Raw genomic sequence first — 20,849 nt, 5'->3', positions numbered from 1 at the left:
AGGAGGATTTCCCTGCAGATGACAATGCGGCGGTAATCGAGGCAGACGACGATAGAGACAAAACAGGCAGCGGTACAAACAATGACACAGCAGCTTGCGAAGTAGATGAGAAAGTAATGGGCGGAGAACAAGTAGAGAATGGAAGAGAGGAAGTAGTGAATAACGGAGCAATTTCCCAGGATGACGTTGAATACAAAGAAGATACAAACAAAACAGAAGAATCGGAAGATGGAACATTACATAAGTGCGTGATAAGTGATAACAAAGAGGTGGAAAAAACAGAAGAGACGAGAAGCGATGAGACTCCAAATGTAAGCAATAGAACAACTGGACAGCAAACCAAAGATACTGGAAACGATAGACAAGAAGACACCAGTGGCATCATTCCACCGTATGAAACTCCAGAAGAGGAAAATGAGCTGAACGAGAACATGAAATACACAGAGGAGCAATCACTCCACACACTCATCGAAGAAACAAAAGAGAGCAAAACTGATCAAAACACAGATAACACCGATGAAAGAAGAATCATTACATATATCAGTGAACACCATACAGAAAGAATAACCCTGGACGTCACTGATGCTGGAACAATTAAAATTCAGCAACCATGTAATGCGAAAGGAGAAGCAGTTGAGGATGAAGAAGCGCAAAAACAAGAAGACGGAAAAGAATATGTGAGGAAAGAAGTGAAAATGGTAGAAGAAACAGAGGAGGAGCCAACACATTTGAGCATGAACAAGGATGCCGAGGGTGAAGAAAAGAGAAAACTCATCATGAAGAGAAAAGAAACGGAGCCAAAAATGAAAGACGATGCAGACAAGGAAGACAAAGAAGGGGAGGAAAAGAAGAAACAAAAGAAGAAGTAAATGCAGAAATTAATAAGGGAAAGAAAGAAAACGAAACACCGAGTGAAAATGGGGGAAATGAAGGAAGTGAAAATGGAGGAGGTAGAGAGGAAGAAGGAAAAGAAGAAATAGTAGGAAAAGGAGATGAAAAAGGAGGAGGAGGAGGAGGAGGAGGAGGAGGAGGAAAACGACGCAGAAGAAGAAGAAAAAGCAAACTTAGTCTCAAGAAAGACGTTGAAAGTGAGAAGGAAGGAGACTCGGCAGAGCAAGAAGTTGAAACAAATGCTGAGATCCAAAATGACCAGCCTCACCTGACAGTAGAAAGCGAAAAACTGACTGGGGAAAAAGCTGAGAGTGAAGAGACGATGAACACTGCAGCAGAAAGTAAGGAATCAGGAGGTAGAGATGATAAAGCAGAAAACACAGGTGAAGGACATGAAGTTGAGCCAGAAAGCAAAACTGAAGCAATGAAAGTAGTCACTCACCATTCAATACCAGAGAAAGGTTGCAGCAAAGACTGTGACGGTGAAGAAGCATCGTCAAACACCATCAGGAACATAAACGAGAGTAAACCCGTACCGATTTTAAAACGTATTAGCTCAGGGATGAATAGAGCACCACAGTTTTCAGACGTCGCAAAACAGATCATGAAGGAGGTGCAAGAAACCCGAGACAGACGCAACAAGTGCTTGCGTGACCTGCGCAGCATGAAACCCAAGGCCACCAGGATTTATATGGTCAGGAAGTATAAGGAGAAAAAGACAACAGAGGAAAAAGAAGCTGCAAACACAGCCACACTTGGGGAGGATATCAGTGGAGTGAAAAGCGATACCAGTGTGAAGTCTTTAACATCGATTTCTGAAGAAACGAGCCATAGTTCATCGCAGGCTTCCACGGCAGCACACAAACATTCCAACAAGATTAATTCATCGCCAAAGGAAAATATGGAAGCACCTTTGCAGTCAGAAGAGAGTAATGAAGTTTCAGAGGAGTCAAAGGAGGTCCATCATTCCCCAGACCAGGAAGAGAGTGCTGATCCAGTCAAGGACAGGGCTGATGAGTTGCGTGAAGACTTAGAGGGTAACGGGAAACCCGCAAATAGTTCACCAGGGCCGGAGATAAAGACTCTCACGCAATTATCGGTGGAGTGCAGCGCATCATCCTCTCCCGAACGTCTGGAAGAGGGACTCTTACCTCCCAGCAGCACGGCAGAGGGTGAGAGAAAGCAGCAAACAGAAAAGAATGAAAAAGAAGCAGCGATTCTTCCGGACATAACAGAGGTGACAAGAAGACCACTGGTCCCACTCCTGTCAAAACTACAACTGTCCCCTGATAGCGGTAAGGTGAACTCTTGTATGGTGGAGGGCAGTGAGCCACGGCAACCTGATTCAGATGATACTCTTTCTAAAAAGTCGGTGGGGACTGAGGCGGAGGCAACGGAAGGGAGGGCGGATCAGTGTTTGGCTGCCGCGGGTCGCGCGAGGGTGTGTTGCGTCTCCTCCATCACCACCGCCGCCGCCACCGCCACCGCCACCGCCACCGCCACCGCCACCATCACCACCACCGCCACCTCCGCCGCCACCGTTACCCTTCCTCGCTCAGCTCACCCCGTTATAGGCGCGGCATCCAACAAGGTGACAGAAAAGACAAGTGTCACAAAAGACGTAGTTGACAGTAATGGTAACTTTGAGGCTGGAAAAGCAGAGGATGAGAGGCCGTTAAAAGAGACGGGGAACGTTCAGCCCAAGGTTGTAGGAGTGAAGCATAAGAGTGGAGTGGAGCCAGGCGTGGAACTGCTGCCACTATGTAACTCACCTCGCAGTGCGGGTGGGACCTGCACCATAAACTCGCCCACCGCACTAAAGCAGGACAGAGCTACGAGAGAACACACGCAGGATCTAAAAGAAACACAAACCCCAAAAAGCAAGAGTGAAGTACACACGTCGGTCGTCGCACAACGCAGGGCCGTGAACTTGGAAATTCTTCAGAACGCAGAGAAAGCAAGGAGGGAAAAGGTCGGCATCTTCCTCAAGGAGGACGATTGTGTTCAGCGAGTGAGTAAAACAGACAAAGAGAAGACCACGAGATCAATGAAACAGGACGGAAATAAAGTGACCTCATCTCTCAACACAAGCATTGCTTCAGAAAATGGAATCGAGGGAGACGCTTTGGAGGGACCTTGGGCAACGCCGCAATTGGCTCGGGTGGTGCAGGAGCTCGTGGTTTCTAGGAAATTCAACATGTCTTCCGCTCAGGCCAAGAAACGTCAGCAAAATCTCACACAGTTGGACGCCTCGCAGAAGGATCGCACTCTTATATTTGACAGTTCTAGATTGATGAAGACGAAACAGGGAAGTGAGAAAAGTGAAAATCCTCTGCTTCTACCAAATGACGCTGATCAGAGACAAAAAGTGGAAGAAAGCAAGAATGCTTCAAAGATTACTGGGGGAAAAAACGGACGAGGCGGTGCCAATGGGGGTGAACTGGCACAAGCCAGTCCTACAAATAAGAAAAGACAACTCCAACGCCAGGCTGCGGTTAGCACAGATGTGCAGAGCGAGCCTGCATCTGCCACCGAGGACAGAAAGGTCGGTGACCAGGACTGTCTCGAATCACACGGCCACCCACAATCCTCCACCAACATGACTGCCTCTGAGGAACCTACAGAAACTGAGCGTGTACAGACAGATAAAACGAGCGTGACCACTGTTAATGTTAGTGAGGAATACAACAAGTGTGAAGTCGGCAGAGCAAAACTCATTGACAATGATAATTGCAGAAAGATGCAGTCTTCGTTGAAAATAGAAAAACTTTCTCGCTCACCAAAGCAAACAAGAATGAGATTACATAAAGTCGTTGAGAATTTGTCCCTGAAACATAGTCAAGTGTCCCCAAAAAGTTCCCCATCACCAACCTCTCCGGGATTTAGTTCATGTAATTCCTCTCCAATATCAACTAAAGACTCTCCCAAATCACCTACGGCAGTCTCACCGTCACTTATTTCTTCACAAATGAGAACTTCAAGGTCAGTTGCCCAGAGTCCGAGAGCAAGGGAACCTCCTTCTTCCTTGGAAATAAAAGTAACCGGACAAAACGTAACCACAGAGACGACATCGCCTGTCTGTACGCCGAAGCAGTCTTTTGATGGAAAGGAAATTTGTCCTGCGGGAGAGAGTGTAATAAAGAACAAAGATTGTGAGATATCAAGTCCATTAAGGAAAACGCCATCACGGAGTGATCCTCCTACCGAACTTATTTTTAATTTTTTGAAGCTTCCGCAAATTCTTACTGATCATTGTAATACCAATAAGAAGGATCAGCAGTCTATCACGGACGCATCTGATCTCCAGATGGACTCTAGAGCAGGATACACGCGAAATAAAGAGCGACAGAAGGTAGAACTCCAGCTACCACGAGTCTCCAAGTCAAGTACTGGGAAGCTAGACTCAGATATTTTACAGTTCTTTGAATCACAGCAACAAAAACCCAGGGAAATCTTACGAAATGAAACTGTCATTCAAGAGCATTTCAAAGACAGCAACAGTGCCAATAAACTGAAGTCAGACAGCGATAAAAAGCTTGACCAGGATGCCAAGAAAAGCACTGCATCTACTCCTCAATCTAAAGGTTGTTCCCAAGACAACATTGAACCCGGCAAGAGAGATCGCACTTCTAGTGATCCTATGGACAGAGTCAGTCACGAGAATACTGCTTGTAAGTTAAGGGCTGTGAAGAGTTTTGACGAAACTTCGGTGACAAAATCATCAAGTGAAGAAGATGAAAAGCCGCAGAAAATGAAGAGCGTCGAAGGAACTGTGAAACATGTCACCTCTGAAAGCCATGAAGGAAAACAAGTAGAGCAAGGTGGAGTGAGCAAAGCTGGCGAGAAGAACTTTAGCACTTCCACCGTGACCAGCAGCAGCAGCAAAACCGACGCCAGCCGCCAGACTGCACACTCGGCACAGGTCGAACCAGAGGAAGACGGGCATGGTGATAAAGGAAAAACACCTGCGTCAGTACATAGTCAAGAATCTATGAATCAAAGGGTTGTTGTTACTAGAAATATGTCTCAAGAAAGCATCAGGAGAATAACAAAAACTGAACAAACTCGCATTGCAGGGAAGGAAAATAGTGAAAAGTTACTTGACAACAATACCAGGAACCCGGAACCCTCAGAAACAGGACAGACTGATGTTGATTCTGAAGTCACACCACAAAGCACTGCTGTGGCAGCAAAGAAAAAGAACACGCTGAAAGATAAGAAGCTCTCAAAAGTTCAGATGGATGAATCACAAGAAATGAAAAATCGCGAGGGAATTGAAAGTGAAAGCTTCGTGAATAATTCATCGTCGGGCAGCGAAAGGAGAGAGGTAGCAGATAGGATGCTGACGAATGGTGGAGATGAGAATTTAACTCAAGATTGCCTTTCCACCGCAAGTAGTGAGAGGCCTGAGGATGCAACAGTGATATCTCAGGATAATGGAGGCACCCTGTTCGTAGCTGTTGGCCAGGAACTAAAAGAAAATACAAAGGAAGCAGGAATGCAAAAAACACAGATAGGGTGTGAAAAGAAGTTACCCTTGCAAGATGATCTCGCGGACGGGGTTGCCAACTCGTCCCTCAACAAGAACCTTGTTCTTCAGGCAGCACTCCCACCTCTTCCCCAGCCTCCTCCAGTATCCTTTGCGGGCCACGCACATCACTCGGGATCGTCACCAACCCAGCCAGATCCAATGGATGAAAAGAAACTGGACACCAAGACTACTAAAAGAGCCGCGTCTCTCCAGGACGATCAGCACCAGCAGTGTATGAGTGAAGATTCTAAAGAGGCTTTCGACAAGGTAGTTTGTCCAGTTACCAAGAATCCAGACAGGAAGGAAGTGGTGAAAAAACCAAGTCGAGATTCTGTAACATTTCATCTTACGTTAGTTGCCACTGGCAGCTGCAAGAAAGAAAGAAATGCAGACCAGACACCACCAGAAACTTCTAAAAATAATACCGTCATTCAGAAAAGAACTTTCCTCGAAACTTGTGTTGACGATGATCCTCACCAGCATGGGAGTAAAGATTCCCAATCTACTGTTCACAATGCTCCTAGCGACACCGTCAAGGCTGCTTATACTGAAGTGGAGAAAACGGAGGATATAGTATTTGCTGAGAGACTGATGGAGACTAATAAAACTGCAAGCACTGGACGAGGAGGGGCCAACGAGGCGTCAGGCCGAGGTACTGCTGCTCGTAGGCTGCCGAGGAGTCACCGGAGACTTACCAAAACTATATCTGAAGGAAGTTTCACTCTTGGTCAACAGGAAGAACTTGGCGTCAGTGAGCCTCCTCATCAGAATCCTGAGAAGCTTCCTCGTCCGCCTTCTTTGTTACGAAGCCGGACAGAGAGCGAGTTTTCTCCTGAGAGGTTGGCTTCGGCCACTGCGGTAGAGTGCGTGGCTGCAGCCAAAACATCAACGGTTAGTGAAATATTTGCCCGTGGGGTGTATGGCAGACTCAAGGCCAAGAGCCGCAGCGTTGAGAACATCCGGCTGTCAAGCTTATGCTGCGTAGAGATACCTTTTCCTACTGACGCTCCAGCCCCGCCCGTTCCTGCTCCACGTTCAAGTGTTTTTGCTGCTTCATCTTCATCTTCTTGCCGCATCGTCGGTGTCTTGAAGAAAAAATACTCTGTTGACAACATTCTTGACTCAAAATCTTCACCTAAAGTAGACTTCCGGCCATCTGGAGGATTCAGAGGTACCACTGTAAAACCAAAAACAGAAATCCTCCCTGTAGGTGAAACAGATCGTGCTGACAGCGAACATCCAGTGCATGACACGGCAAGTAGCCAAGATCGATCCCCTGTCTTGGCTTCATCGTCAGAGGCGTCGCATGACACCACAACACGTCAGGTGTTCAGAGAAAAACAAGAAAAATTGGTCAGTAATACTTCAGATCAAGAAAAAGTACAACAAATATCTCCTTCTGAGGGCTCATCGAGAGAAACTCCCATCTACCAGAATATACCCGAGGCTCTTCTTTGTCAGAAAAAAGCAGAAGCAATGATGGCGGAGGACTCGCTGAGCATCCAAGTGATGGAGCAATCACAACAGAAATCTGCTGCAGCTGATCAGAGAAAACCCACACAAAAATTTATACACATTTACGAAAATGTGCCAATAATAGCTGGGAGAGAACCACAGGATGAAGCAGTGGTCATGGAATCACCAAAAAGAATAGTACAGCAGAATACAGAAAAGCCATCAGGTGGAAATGACTTTGCAGACTCTCCCAGCTCAAGTAGCTGGTCTTCCACCTCTCCTCTTGGAGACGTGTTCTTCCCATCCAAGCGCGCTACTTTTGAAAAGACTTCCCTCAAGAGAAAACAACAGCCAGAATCAGAAAGCAGAATTGAAAAGCAGAAATCTAATTACATGAAACAAAGGACGGTGAGAGTTGGCATTCTCAAGAAACAGAAGTCAGACATCACAGGGGTGCGGCTTCAGAAACTACATTACTTCGACACTGAATTGCCAGGAGAGTTGCGCAGGTCTTATTCAGTGAGTGGTGGCGGCGTCCAAAGCAAGGGGCAGGGATCTCCTAAGAATGGAGCCGAAAATGGCACAGATCCTGAAGGATCGAATACTGACACGAAGCAGAAGGAAGGCAGGGAAGAATTGATAGATCTGGAACGCAGGTGCCACAGCTCTATCAGCGGTGGCAGTAACACGAGCAGGAGCAGTGCCATCGACCGCATTTTACAGACTTGTGCCCCTTGCATATCAAGCAACACCACCGGCTCAACACTTGATCTCTCCTCATCCCCCATGCCACGTCCTAAACCTACGCAGAAAAAAAGCGGCTTCTATTATGGTGGGGACACTATGGGAGGGGAAGGGGGGCGTTCCAGTCGCCGCCAGCATACACGGACGAAGCATCCATACAAGTCCTCTTACTCTTCATCTGACGTAACATTGCTTACTTCCGGCACATCGTCTCTTGCCTCCCAAGATACTCTCACTGACAGACAATCCACCAAAGCAGCACCAGAAGAATGCATGGGAACATTAGGCTGCGCCAAAAATGAGGATCAAATATCCAAGACGGCAGATGCTGCAGAATCTAGCCAGAGCAACGGCAGTCAAGACACGGGAAGTACATCTGGACTGGCCTCCTCAGAGCATTCCAGTACCAATGGTGAAGCAACGAACACTAATAAGCACATCATTAATGATAACAACCTCGTCAACTTTGAGAGGAAAAGCAGCACACCGACGCCGACTGAACAGATCGGTGAGGTCAATAGTGATACAGATTTTTACAGTGAATTGCTTGATACCATTCTTAGTGTTGTTGACGGGCAGGAGCAATCCTTCTCGGGGGAAATTGAAAATTTATGTTCCTCAGAGGGGGCAACATCGCAGCTTAGCGAGGAACAATCACATAATGACATCAATAAGACCAACAAAACACCGGACCGTCCAGCCGTAACCAGTGACTCAGACTCTACCACCAGCGTGGACTCTGAGTTAGCTGAAGTGCGGCGCCGAATCACGGAAAGGTTTCCCCCTACGCCGCGTTCTGACCCCGAGGCCAGTCAGGAGTCAGTACTTGCCTCCCCTAGTGCTGTGTGCCCCATGCCTGACTGCGCCGCTTGCCGCTCCACAAACCTCTCTGAACCTTTGATGTTCGCCTTCGACCAACCCATCACACCCCCAGTCCAATGTGAACCGGGGCGCGCTGCCAGCCTCCCCTTCGTCGACCACACTTTTACAAGTACAAATAGTAATGACCACTTCACAAGATCCAGTAGCCTCCCACACGACTCGGATATCTATCACAGCACTCAAGTCATGTGCCGCCACGACCAGGACGAGGAAGAGTACTGGAGTGCTGGTGAGGACACTGCGCGAGGCACTCCACAGAGCACCCCGCGCCACCAGTCTTCATACCAAGGACATTTGCCTCAACATCTGAAACAACAGTGCTCCTCAAATCCAGCCTGTTTACAATACGCACTCTCGTCGCCAGAAAACTCGCTCACCAAAGATTCAGTTCTGCAAGACTTTTCTCCACGCGACTCATCTCCCTTAACAGACTCTGGGGTCGAGATGCTGAAAGGTGAGATTTGTCTTACGTGTAGCTTTCTTTATGCAGTAGAATTGTGCTTTTCCTCATTTTTATTTCAGTCTGTGCTTCTTTCTCCAGTATTAGTTATGCCAGTAGTTACTTTTAATAATTCCGTCACTTTTTTCTTCAGCATGACCACATGTTGTGTAATAATACCGTGATAGTCGGTTATATAATCAATATTGGTGTAAGTTTTTTCATTATATAATATTTCATAGGTGAGTGTACCACCTTTATGGTTTAGAAGAAAGGGGGCGGTATTTATATATTCATTCATAAACATTATTTAAAGAAGAGAGAGAGAGAGAGAGAGAGAGAGAGAGAGAGAGAGAGAGAGAGAGAGAGAGTGTGTGTGTGTGTGTGTGTGTGATAAGAAAAGTATGAGAGAGAAAATGACGGAAAGGAAAAGGAAAAGATGAGAGGAAAAACCACTTGAAGACACGTGCTAAGGAAGCGTGTCACATAAATAGAAAAGGAGACAGGAAGGAGAAGTGTAGATAACGACAATTAGAGGAACGTGATAAGACGGAATATAAATAGTGTGATAACATATGAGGAACTCCTTACTTCCGAGACGCAGCAGCAAACACGACTCTCCACTGCCCTTTGGCTCGCCCTGCTGGGTCGGGTTTCGTTGTATCTACACGTGTTGGAACCTCAAGAGAGAAATCTTGTTTATGCGGCTTTCCTTCTGCCACCCAATACCCCTTCGTATTGCATAATTATGCCAGGAAGGGAATGATAGTATGAATAAATATGAATACAGCATAAAAATTAGAATGAATTGAGAATACTGTGTGTGTGTGTGTGTGTGTGTGTGTGTGTGTGTGTGTGTGTGTGTGTGTGTGTGTGGCTGAAAGGGGTGGAGGCGTTTAGTGGGTGGGTACGTATGGCTGTTTCATTGAAATACCATAATTTGGTATCTATTTTTTCATGTCATTTCTGTATTTATTTTTCATTCAACTAAATTAACTCGAGGTTTTATGCGTGAAAAGAAACTGAACATTACAGATAGCATTAAGAGTGGGATTTCAGTGATTAGCTGGCCAATGAATGGAATCGAGTACCTCTCCGGGTCTCATTGGACATTTCTTTTAATCCTCTCCATGACTCTTCTATATACATAGGAATACAGAGACCTTTGTTTTAATTCTACTTTATCATTATTTCCTCATAACAATAATAGTTCATCTGATGGCCTATTACTCCAAAAATTACATATTCCGTTATTATTTTTCCGAGGTGTAGAAGAAAGTTACGATAGGGAATACAACCTCCTCATTCGATCGTTCCCATGGACCATCTTGACGGACTGGTTTCATGGGGACAGACACGACCTCAGATAGCTCAGATGTCAACCGCACAGGCCTCCAGTCCCGCTGCCTCTCTCTTCACTGCCTCTTGCCTTACTCAACCTCTGCCTCCAGTTTGTCTCGAATCCGGGTAGTGGAGGGCTGGGACGGCGGCGTCTCGAGTGCGACAGTTGCCTTTGTTGAAAAAGTCGTGGGAAATGTGGCTCTGTGGTCGCCAAATGACTCTTTTCTTGTGAAGTGGGTGTTTCTCCAGGCACTGGGAGGAAGCATCTGGAGCGTAGCATCAAAGAAATGTATCAGAATTATTGAAGCCATGAAGTTTTTACAAGGCTCTGTTGATTTTCTTATGCATGGTGGTCTTAGTAATCTCAAATATTTGTGAAGATGATGTACAGATTCTGCGTTATTCAGTGAACCATTGAAATATATGCAACTTTGCCATCAAAGAAATGTCAACTATTTTTTCAAACATAATCAAACACATCATTTCCCATGACACTGAAGTAGCAGCAAGGCCTCGGGCACTGAATCGTGTCGACCATCACCTGGAATGGGCAACAGTGTCGGGTTTTACGCTGTAGCCGACCAGCTGCAGGCTGGACGGATCGGCAGCACTGTCTTGGCCAACTTTGGCTTACCGATCGCAGAAACAGGACTAGAATCTCGTAATGTCGAACGACTGTCTGTCACCACCATTTGTGCAGAAGACGATGTGCCTTCCTTGGTCCAGGTGACGCATTCAGACTGTGCCAGTATGGAGGCGGCCACGTCCATCCAAAGCCTCATCTCTGTGGAAAGTGGGAGGTCGTGTTCTGAGGTGCAGATGGGGCAGGAGGTGCAGGAATGTGAGGAAGTTGGTGGCGATGCAAGTGACAGAATCTTAACCCAAAGATCAAGCGATGTGAGGGACAACATTCAGGTTTGTGTGGGCACCCAGAGGATGGACACCGAGTCAGAGGAAACTATTGACGTAAAAAGACTAACTGCAAGACTTATCTACGAAGAATCTTACGATAACAATGAAAATGAGCGCCGAGAAGACCTTGATCCTTGTCGCGATAACGAGTCAGGCGCAACAAGTCTCGCTGCTGTACAACCTTCCAGTTTTATTGAGTCCTTATTGCAAGAATTAGAAGGAAGTGAAGCCTCAACATCAAATGAAAATATAGGTCTACTGGACGAAGAAGATGAATTTTTCGATGACCGTCCTGTAGTGTATACCGCAACAAATCCTGCTGACTGGCGGCTGGGCATCATCGAAGAGGAGGGGGTTCCGGAGTACTGGAAAACGAAGTCTAATTTCGTGGTGAGCTCTACAAGTGATCTAGAAGCCTACGAGTCTAGTGAGGAAGAAGACGGCTTAACTATCGACAGTGTAGTTAAATGTGAATAACATAGATGCAGAGAGAGAAAAGGAAGAAGGCATTCAGCTTTGTCTAGAGCCATTCGAGAACAAGATTGGGAAAATAGAGGCATGTTTACTCAACAGCACTGAAACCTTAGGTAACAGTGAACAGCGGATGGAGGAAATAAGGCCGGGAGCAGTACAGTCAAGCCTAGACGTCGCTACGGTGATTCAAGGTAACCACAACATTACTTATTTGAGGTTCGGCTCTGGACTGGAGGATGACGTCACCAGTATCGTGGCGTCCGAATACTCAGGCACAAGCACAACCCAGCAGACGCTACGTGGCGAAGACGCATCGTTCAGCCACGTGCACATGGTCATCAAGGACGTGACTGTGTGCACTAGGGAGGGTGGTGCTCCAGGCCCAGCACCCAGGGAGATGAGATGTGAGACGCTTATCCCCGCCTCTCGGTTTGGTCGAGGTCTGACAGCTGCTGGAGCGGCGGCGGGTGGTATGGCCTGGGAAAACGCAAATCTGGAAAGTGAAGCTCAAATCCCGGAGATGACCAATAGCTGGCGACACCTGTATGTGCGACAACCTTCAGCTGGTGCTCAGTTGGCCGTCATCGCTGAAAAATCAGGTAGTCCCTCCATCAGATGAGTGATGACACTTCAAAAAGATGTGATAAGTGCGAAAATGGAATCTTTGATCAGTGTACCAGATATTTGTTATTATGTTTTGAAACTATACCGATAAATCTGAATACAAAGACATGCAATGCTCTCTCTCTCTCTCTCTCTCTCTCTCTCTCTCTCTGGTTATTGTTTATCATAAGTATCGCGTGTTGTTTCAGCAGTTTTTTTAGAGTAGCGCCAATGTGGTTAAGCAGGTGGGTGGATGGAAGAGTGGTTGAGGGTGGAGGGTGGATGGTGTAGGGCAGCGTATGAAAACAGGCGGGTGTGTGTGAAATCATTTAATGTACAATTCTGACAGTGTGGAAATACATACGTACTCTTAATGAGGGGACGATTACTGCTCATCCGCCGCAATGCGTGTCGCTGTTGATCAGCATGCAGCACTTACAATAACAATATCGCTGTGTGTGTGTGTGTGTGTGTGTGTGTGTTCTTTACTTGAATAAGTTTTATTAGTGTTCTTGCCTGCTGCCCAGTGAAAATCATACCACAGTGCAAGAACTAATGATAGCCTTACTTCTTCCTGACAGATCACAGTGAGCTATCGAGTAACCAGCTGGTGGAGGAGGTGTCGCAGTTACGTCTGGAGAATGAAAAGCTGACGATACGGAATCGAGGTCTGCTGAGTGAGGTGGAGGAACTGAGGAGAGTAAAAGAGAGTATCGTGGAGGAAGACCAACACCTCAAACCCAAGATCAGCGAGATGACCGTGGAGTTGACACACGCCAAGGAGGCATTGTCAGGTAATTTTACGTTGTACAGAATCCATAGATTATCGCGTTCGGCTTATATGGTATCAAGTAGGTACGGGATGTAAAGGCCTCGCTGTCTATCCCAGCGTGGTGTGTGAATGTCTGAGTGGTCTTAGTCGTAGCCGAAGATCGGTCAGTATGAGCTCTGGATGATCAGGACACCATATGTGGGTGACACTGTTTCATTGATGTTTTTCGTGATCCTTTATAATTTAAAAAAACATGTAACACAATATAGTCTCTCTCTCTCTCTCTCTCTCTCTCTCTCTCTCTCTCTCTCTCTCCGGTACGTATGTATATACAGTATTTTCATTGCGTATTATTTTCCAGCCTTGAAAGCAGACAGAAAGCGCTTGAAGGCTGAGAAGTTTGACTTGCTGAACCAGATGAAGCAGCTCTATGCCACGTTGGAGGACAAGGAGAAAGAGCTAAGGGACTTCATTCGGAATTATGAACAGGTAATTCAAAATTAATGGTACAGTAGAAATAAATAAAGCAGCGGTAAAATAAAGCCACAAAGTGATTGTATTTCTTTCGTTTGTTAAATTTAAGAATCGTGTTCAAGTGTTGGTTTTTGCATGCTTCTCTTACTCCCACTCCTAGCTACTAATTATTCACAACTATGTGCCTGCTGCCAAAAGATGAGTTTTCAACATCTTCCCTAGCCACTACATATGACTATGCAGCCACCTTTTTCCTCTCTTTAATTTTTTTCTTTCCCACTTTTTTTCAGTCTAATAGAAAGGAATATCTTTTTTTTGTAAATTACATAATTGCATTGAATTGCAATTTGTTTTGCTTATACTGAACAAACTTCCCAAATATTGCATTTTCTCTCCAATCAGCGGATGAAGGACAGTGATGAATCTCTTCGGCATTTGGCAGCCGAAAGAGATGAAACTGAGCGGGAGAAATGGAACATTCTGAAGCACGCAAGGGATGAGTCAGAGAAGGTAGTGAAGCTCTCTGCACAGCTTGGTCTCAAGGAAGCCACTGTGAAGAAGCTCCAGGAAGAACTTGACTTGGTAAGAAGAGTGAAAAATACTGAAAATCAAGAATTCTTTGTGTATTATTTCATTTCATTGATGTTCTTGCTAAAGTTTTATTGAAGATGACATGATTATTATAATGCAATATGACATGTCATGTGGTATCATAGTTACCTATTGCAGACATTTTAATTTTTGTTTGAAATATTATAAGTGTGACCATAGTAAATGGAGAGTATGGTGTGACTCATTTCATTAGGTCTTCTTTTTTGGAGTCTTCATTGTAGGAAATGGCTTATACATATACATATGTGTGTATTGAGTTTTGGTCGTAGGAGAACTATCTCTTCTAGGAGATTATATAGGGCAGATGAGGTGCAGAAGTATTCAAATCATTTGTATACTTTATCAATAATATGGTATTTTTCTTAGGTCCGGAAGCAGCTCAACTCTGTGGGTTACTACAGTGATGCAGAGTCTGTCAGGACCAATGGATTGCCCACTCCTACTGCCTCCACCCCAACCTGCTCCCCATTGCCTGTGGCCACACCCACACCAACCCCAAATGGACGTGGGTCATCAGCCGACTCAGGTGTTAGAGTCTCCAGTGACCGGGAATCCACTGCCAGCCATGATGGTGAGATTCAAATTGCTTTGCTGAGTAGATGATGCTCTCTAATGACCTACATATCAGTAAATGTACAACTTGATTTCATCTTTGGAGTTAATCATATACATTTTCATTTCATTATGGAATCATAAGGGAAGCTAGTGGCTTTACACTGCATTTTGGAATATTACTGGATTCTCTTCACAGTTTTAGAAGATGTGGAGTATTTACCCTTTCATAATTTATCACAATGAAAAGAAATTGCTTGGAAACATTGAAATGTAGACTTCAAGTAGGAGATTAACAATAGTGTCTTAAGAAGTGTCACTGCTATCTCTGAATACTCAGGATTTGTAGTAGGTTGTTATGTAACATTAATGCTATATTGAAGCATTGTGGACATCTTGGGTATTTAATTTGATTCTGCAATTTTTAAAGCTTGATAGACTGCCAGGTAAGGCTAGATTGAAGATAATTATTACGTATGTGATTATATGCGTAAGTACAAGTACAATTTGTTGACATTTGCCCACATTTCTGCCTCTATTCAGTGTGACACCATCTTCAATCATTCTTTAAAATCACCTCATTCTAAAAGACAAATTGAGGATAAAAGTTATGCATAAAGAAAGATAAAGCATATACATGTGACTACTGGTTATGTCAAGTTATTGCTAGTTCAAAACATTTAAGGGTATTAATAAAATCAAATATGTTTGTTATACTGTTTCCATTTTTAATGGTTTATCAGTCTTAAATGTTTTTATATGTGCAATGCCATTATCAGCACATATACATTAATAGTTATATCCATGGAACCTTTGAGGTGCTCTACTTTTGTTTGCCTATAGCATTCAGCATGCTTTTTATTTTACACCGTTATATATAACTTCTTCACTTTATTAGTATCCATCTGGCACTATACACCACAATTAAGTTGAAAATAACTTATTTTATGTAATGGAACAGTAGAAGTGGTTAGTTTTATCATATTTCACAAAAGTTAGTGAGACAGCAATATAATTTGAAAATCCAAATCCAGCTTTCAATTAGAAGAGATGAAAGTGTTTTAAGAGTACATTTAACCCATCTAATGCCTGTTACTGGAAACTGTGTGTGTGTGTGTGTGTGTGTGTGTGTGTGTGTGTGTGTGTGTGTGTGTGTGTGTGTGTGTGTGTGTGTGTGTGTGTGTGTGTGTGTATGTGTGTCTAGGTGTGTGGTTTGGCAGGTATGTGCACACTGTAGCAATTTCAGGTTTTATGGATGTTAAAGAAAGACAGTAATTACTGTCCGTATTTTAACATCTGTATCCAAAACAGCTTTGCTCTTGTGCAGGTTCATATACCTTAATCTATTACCTACCTTTTTTAACCTCATAGTCTTTTTATAACCTAACCTATATGTACATATTATCCCTCCATGGTGATCATTATATGAGATCTTAAATTCTAGGCACCCCTTTCTTTCCCCTGGAGCGAGGGTCTGTGGATTGCGATACGTATCGATGTCCTGCTGTGCCCCAGTACCTCTATTATGCCTGTATGTTGTTATACGAAGGACTTAGTCTTGTCTCATTGCTCAGTGTTGTTTCATCTGCAGATTTGAATATTAATTTGTTTTTCTTCTTTTATTTTTTGCCTGCGTGATTATCAGTTTCAAGGTCTTGACATCTTTGTTGGCATTATATATAAAGTAGCTTTCATGTGTTTGTTTATATTGAATGCTGTAAGAATGCAGGAATTGACATTATGATTTTTGATAGTACATATGTTTGTTGAAAGGTTCATTTTTAAGTTGTTGGCTTCTCTATGCCTTTGCTGATACGTTACTGAATGTAGCACCGATTTTCTCAGAACCTTGAAGCATGTTTTCCTTACAACAGTAAATGCTTCAATTTTAAGCATAGGCAAACTCAGTTGATATAAGATGAAACGCGTGATTTGTGAAGTAATTTTTTTCCTGTTTTTTTTTTTTTTTTTCTATTTTTGTGCTTTTTGTAGGTTAGGATAGTGATTAAAACTGGTGCAAATGAAAAAAAAAAAAAAAAGTATGATCAAAGGAGGAAGGATACAATTTTTGTTTCTCTTAATTTTTCATGCAAAATGGCTACATAGATACTGATCTTGCTGAGAATTTAAAACTTCATGCATGCCTGGCATTTTCGTTTGTATTAAAGAGAAACAACAGTGTGTAGGAATATCCTGGTATTTATGACAATGGTCAGATTTTCACAACCTTTTTTCCAGTTTAAATGAGATTCAGTTCATTACTGTATACTGGAATGATTTGTCTTGCTATCTACACATATCCAATGTGAGCTCCCCTAAGGAGATGGCCATGACAGAATTGTCTTAATTTCTGAGCCTGCTTATTCTGCTTGTATGCTTTATCTTCTTATTTTCATTTCATCCCTTTCTCTCATGTCCTCTGTACCTTATTTCACTGGAAATCATCATCTTGTGGGCACAATTGTGAGTGTGTGCATGTGGCACCTTGCCTCAGGTAGTCTATTGGCAATACCAGGTGATTGTGTAGGTGAATGGATTCATCATGATGTACAGGCTCAAGAACTATAGTGTTTAAAGTGATGCTTGTGGGTGTGATTGTGAGTGTGAATGTGTGCATGTAGTGTCTAATGCCAACTAACCTCATTTCCATGGAGAAATTTAGGCTTAATATGTAATAATATTATTATTTTTTTATCATCATCATCATCATCATATTTATTATCATTATCATCATCATTATTACCATCAACAATGTCATTATCAAACTCCTCATCATCATCATCATTATCATCATCATTTGAAGTCTTGTGTCATAGTGATCAGTTTGTTCAGCTCACACATGAGAAGGGCAGTCAGGTCCACAGTGAACACAGTTTTCACTTGCCTTCTTTCTTGTTTTACCTCATTTCACTAGCTAAATTACATGTGACAGTTGATACCCGTGATAAAAATCTTTTATATTGTATAGGACTGTTTGCCTCAAAATATATATAACAAAGACCCTAAAGATTACCAGTAATAGAGAGCACTGTTCCCTATTACAACATACTTTAGACATATATTTTTTGCCATGGTTGCCATTATATTTTTAGTAGAACCTGGCTGACAGCCACTTATACAATAAATAATAAAGCATTACCACCAGTCCTGTATGCAAGACAAACATTCTCCCTTATTTTTCTTGTTTCAGCCATCACTGATATTAATAACACAAAGACTCATTCTACTTTCTCTTTAATGAATTATTCTTTTACACCAGATGCCCAATATTCTGAGGGTTATTCTGCATGATCTTTTTTGTACCCAATGCATTTTTATGTATGTAAGAATCTGAGTGCTGGACTTGACTTGACTTCCAATTTTATTATGTTTTTATTTTACCATTGATTGAATATGGGATTACTAAGTATAATTTGCATGCACCTTTTGAATGAAGTTTTATATACTGCATTGATTTTTTGTCTTCTCAAATAATGTGTATTCTAGACATAAGATGCAAGTATACGTCTGAGCAAGGAAGTAAAAATTTTTGCTTTTATTCAAGTCAAGAAACTTTTACACATTTTTAAGAAAATTATTTGTTGTGAAATAAACCAACTGTCTGTGTGCTACTTGTACACTTAACACTGTTCCTATTTCTACTATCTTATGCACAGTTTTCTTTAACTGAAACACATTAAACCTAACCAAATTTAATTGCACTATCATGGAAACCTTGCTTGTATACATGTACAGTATATGCATTTTGATGTTCTTCTGTTAGATGTATTAACTACTTTTAATGATATAGGTGGGCCAGACACCCCTAAAGAGTCCCCCTCACTCTCCCCCTTGTATGCCACTCCTGCGTACATTCGGGCAGGGGATGACCAGCCAGGTGGAGGGGATAAGACGCCTACCAGTGTACAAACTTCAGCTACCATGAGTGGCCTTGCTAACAGGTATGTCCTCAGCTTCTACAGCTTGTGTAAGTGGATGAAGCTTTCAATTTTTTCAATTAATATATTCTTGTGATTTATTTAATTACTCATAGATGAAGACTGAAATTTTCCTGAACTTGTAAATTACATATTTTGTATTTTTGTATTATGTTTACTCTCTCACTAATCTTCTTCAAAGCACGTATTCATTCATTGTTCTTTACAGTAGTGCCAATGCAGGGGGATTGAGTCGTTCTGCTGAGCAATTGTGTGAGCGTTTGAGTGAAGCTGGTGAGATCTCAAAGGCACAAGGAACCAGCACATTGATGCGCAAGAATCACAAGAGTGGTGGAACTTGGGGATCCATCTCTAGGGTCTTTGCACGACAGAAAAAACGAGCTGCCCTTGACACTTCAATATATGATGGTATGCATATCTTATGAACCTTGAAATGTTTGAGTTAAATTGACATAATTTTCAATAGTCCAGAATAAAGTGAAGCAAAGCATTTATGAAGGGAAGTAGGAATATGGCAGTGTTTCAATAAAATGGATCATCCAAAGAGACCACTTAATGAAGCTAAAAGTATGTACTAAAGGTAAAGCAAAGAGTCTCTCTCTCTCTCTCTCTCTCTCTCTCTCTCTCTCTCTCTCTCTCTCTCTCTCTCTCTCTCTCTCTCTCTCTCTCTCTCTCTCTCTCTCTCTCTCTCTCTCTCTCTCTCTCTCTCTCTCTCTCTCTCTCTCTCTCTCTCTCTCTCTCTCTCTCTCTCTCTCTCTCTCTCTCTCTCTCTCTCTCTCTCTCTCTCTCTCTCTCTCTCTCTCTCTCTCTCTCTCTCTCTCTCTCTCTCTGATGGTACTTGGGATATGTATTGTATGCATTAGAGAGTAAACATAATTTAATAAAATTTATTATTGCAGTGAAAATTTTGTTCCTTTCTCATCTTAAGCTTGGTCTTTTTCTTTTATGATTTGAAATGTATACTTCATTAAAAATAAGATCATGTTGGATCCTGTCAGTATGATGTGAGAACCCAAGGTAATTGTATTGGTTGATTATAGGAGTCTCCAGCTCAGAGGACCTGCCTTCTTCTCTCTCCCTGGAAGATGCCAACAACCTGTAGTCTCACTAATATGCCTCTTTGTGTCCGTCAAGCTGTCTTATCATGTACCTGTGTCTTGTTTATGTTTGTCATGCAAAAATTTTAGTTACAAGTGTTTAAGATACATTATTATAAATGTATGTTCTGTAAACTGTTACATTGTCTGCAATGAACATGCACACACACATGCACACGAATACTTACACACACATGCATACTCTCTCTCTCTCTCTCTCTCTCTCTCTCTCTCTCTCTCTCTCTCTCTCTCTCTCTCTCTCTCTCTCTCTCTCTCTCTCTCTCTCTCTCTCTCTCTCTCTCTCTCTCTCTCTCTCTCTCTCTCTCTCTCTTTCAGTTCAAACATGGCCTGTATATGTATATATATTATTTCATATCACTAATATAATCTAACAGATTTTGACAAATATTTATGTGTGCTATGATATTGTGTGAACTTACTATATACTTGTATGTTTTTAACTTGTTACTGCATATACATATTAACATTTGAAGTTGCAGCACATATATGTTGATTATTTGTCTCAAGCAGTATGAAAGCATGCATTTATGGATGGAATTGTTTGTGACATTTTCACATCTTCAGCCAACTAGTATCCCTAACTACGTCACACTAGAAATGTCTCTTGACTAACCCATAACACATGTAGGTAGTGGGAGTGACAAGAGGGCATCATGGTCTCCAAGCTCCTCCCTCTGTGCCTCTCCACTAACTGAGGAGAGTTATTCTGAGAAGCTGAGGCTACTGGAGGAAGCACAACACATCCCTCTGGAGAGATGGAAAGCTCCTACAGTTCTTGCCTGGCTAGAAGTCACTTTGGGCATGGCTCAGTATGGTGCAATGTGTGCAGAAAACATTCGGAGTGGGAAGGTTGGTATTTTGCTGTATTTTATTTTTCAAAAGTAGTTGGAAAATGTAAAATATTGTTTATTAACACATCCATGAATAGCATAAAGGTGTTCTGAATTTTCTTTGAAAATTAGGCTGCATTTTGACATTATTCAGTATGTTTATTATAATCTATTCTGACTATTCAATAAAGTTACATGTTCTGTCATAGTAAGATTTGGTTGCAACAGCAGGACTGAAAGTATATACAGAAAATATTATTGAATATAGACAAGTATCTCTT

At 42.8% G+C, this 20,849-nt stretch overlaps 1 protein-coding gene across 17 annotated transcripts in view; it reads left to right on the top strand.

Moving 5' to 3' along the window:
* The window catches only part of LOC123503932 (kazrin-like), a 110,939-nt gene that overhangs the window by 79,142 nt on the left and 10,948 nt on the right, over window positions 1-20,849 (top strand). For 5 of the 17 annotated variants that reach the window (XM_045254048.1, XM_045254046.1, XM_045254044.1 and 2 more), the window contains exons 1-9: window positions 984-8,957; window positions 12,854-13,066; window positions 13,406-13,533; window positions 13,921-14,100; window positions 14,497-14,701; window positions 16,127-16,213; window positions 18,473-18,623; window positions 18,829-19,028; window positions 20,367-20,587. In XM_045254048.1, coding sequence (XP_045109983.1) covers window positions 1,214-8,957; window positions 12,854-13,066; window positions 13,406-13,533; window positions 13,921-14,100; window positions 14,497-14,701; window positions 16,127-16,213; window positions 18,473-18,623; window positions 18,829-19,028; window positions 20,367-20,587 — 9,129 coding nt within the window. In that variant the 5' untranslated portion in view covers window positions 984-1,213. Of the gene's footprint in view, window positions 1-980; window positions 8,958-12,853; window positions 13,067-13,405; window positions 13,534-13,920; window positions 14,101-14,496; window positions 14,702-16,126; window positions 16,214-18,472; window positions 18,624-18,828; window positions 19,029-19,660; window positions 19,980-20,366; window positions 20,588-20,849 lie in introns of those variants that run through there. The other 12 variants (XM_045254058.1, XM_045254059.1, XM_045254057.1 and 9 more) reach the window with 6 other exon arrangements.

Source organism: Portunus trituberculatus, chromosome 15, assembly GCF_017591435.1.
Source record: "Portunus trituberculatus isolate SZX2019 chromosome 15, ASM1759143v1, whole genome shotgun sequence".
Classification (NCBI taxonomy): Eukaryota; Metazoa; Arthropoda; class Malacostraca; order Decapoda; family Portunidae; genus Portunus; species Portunus trituberculatus.
This window is presented reverse-complemented; position numbering and strand designations above follow the sequence as displayed.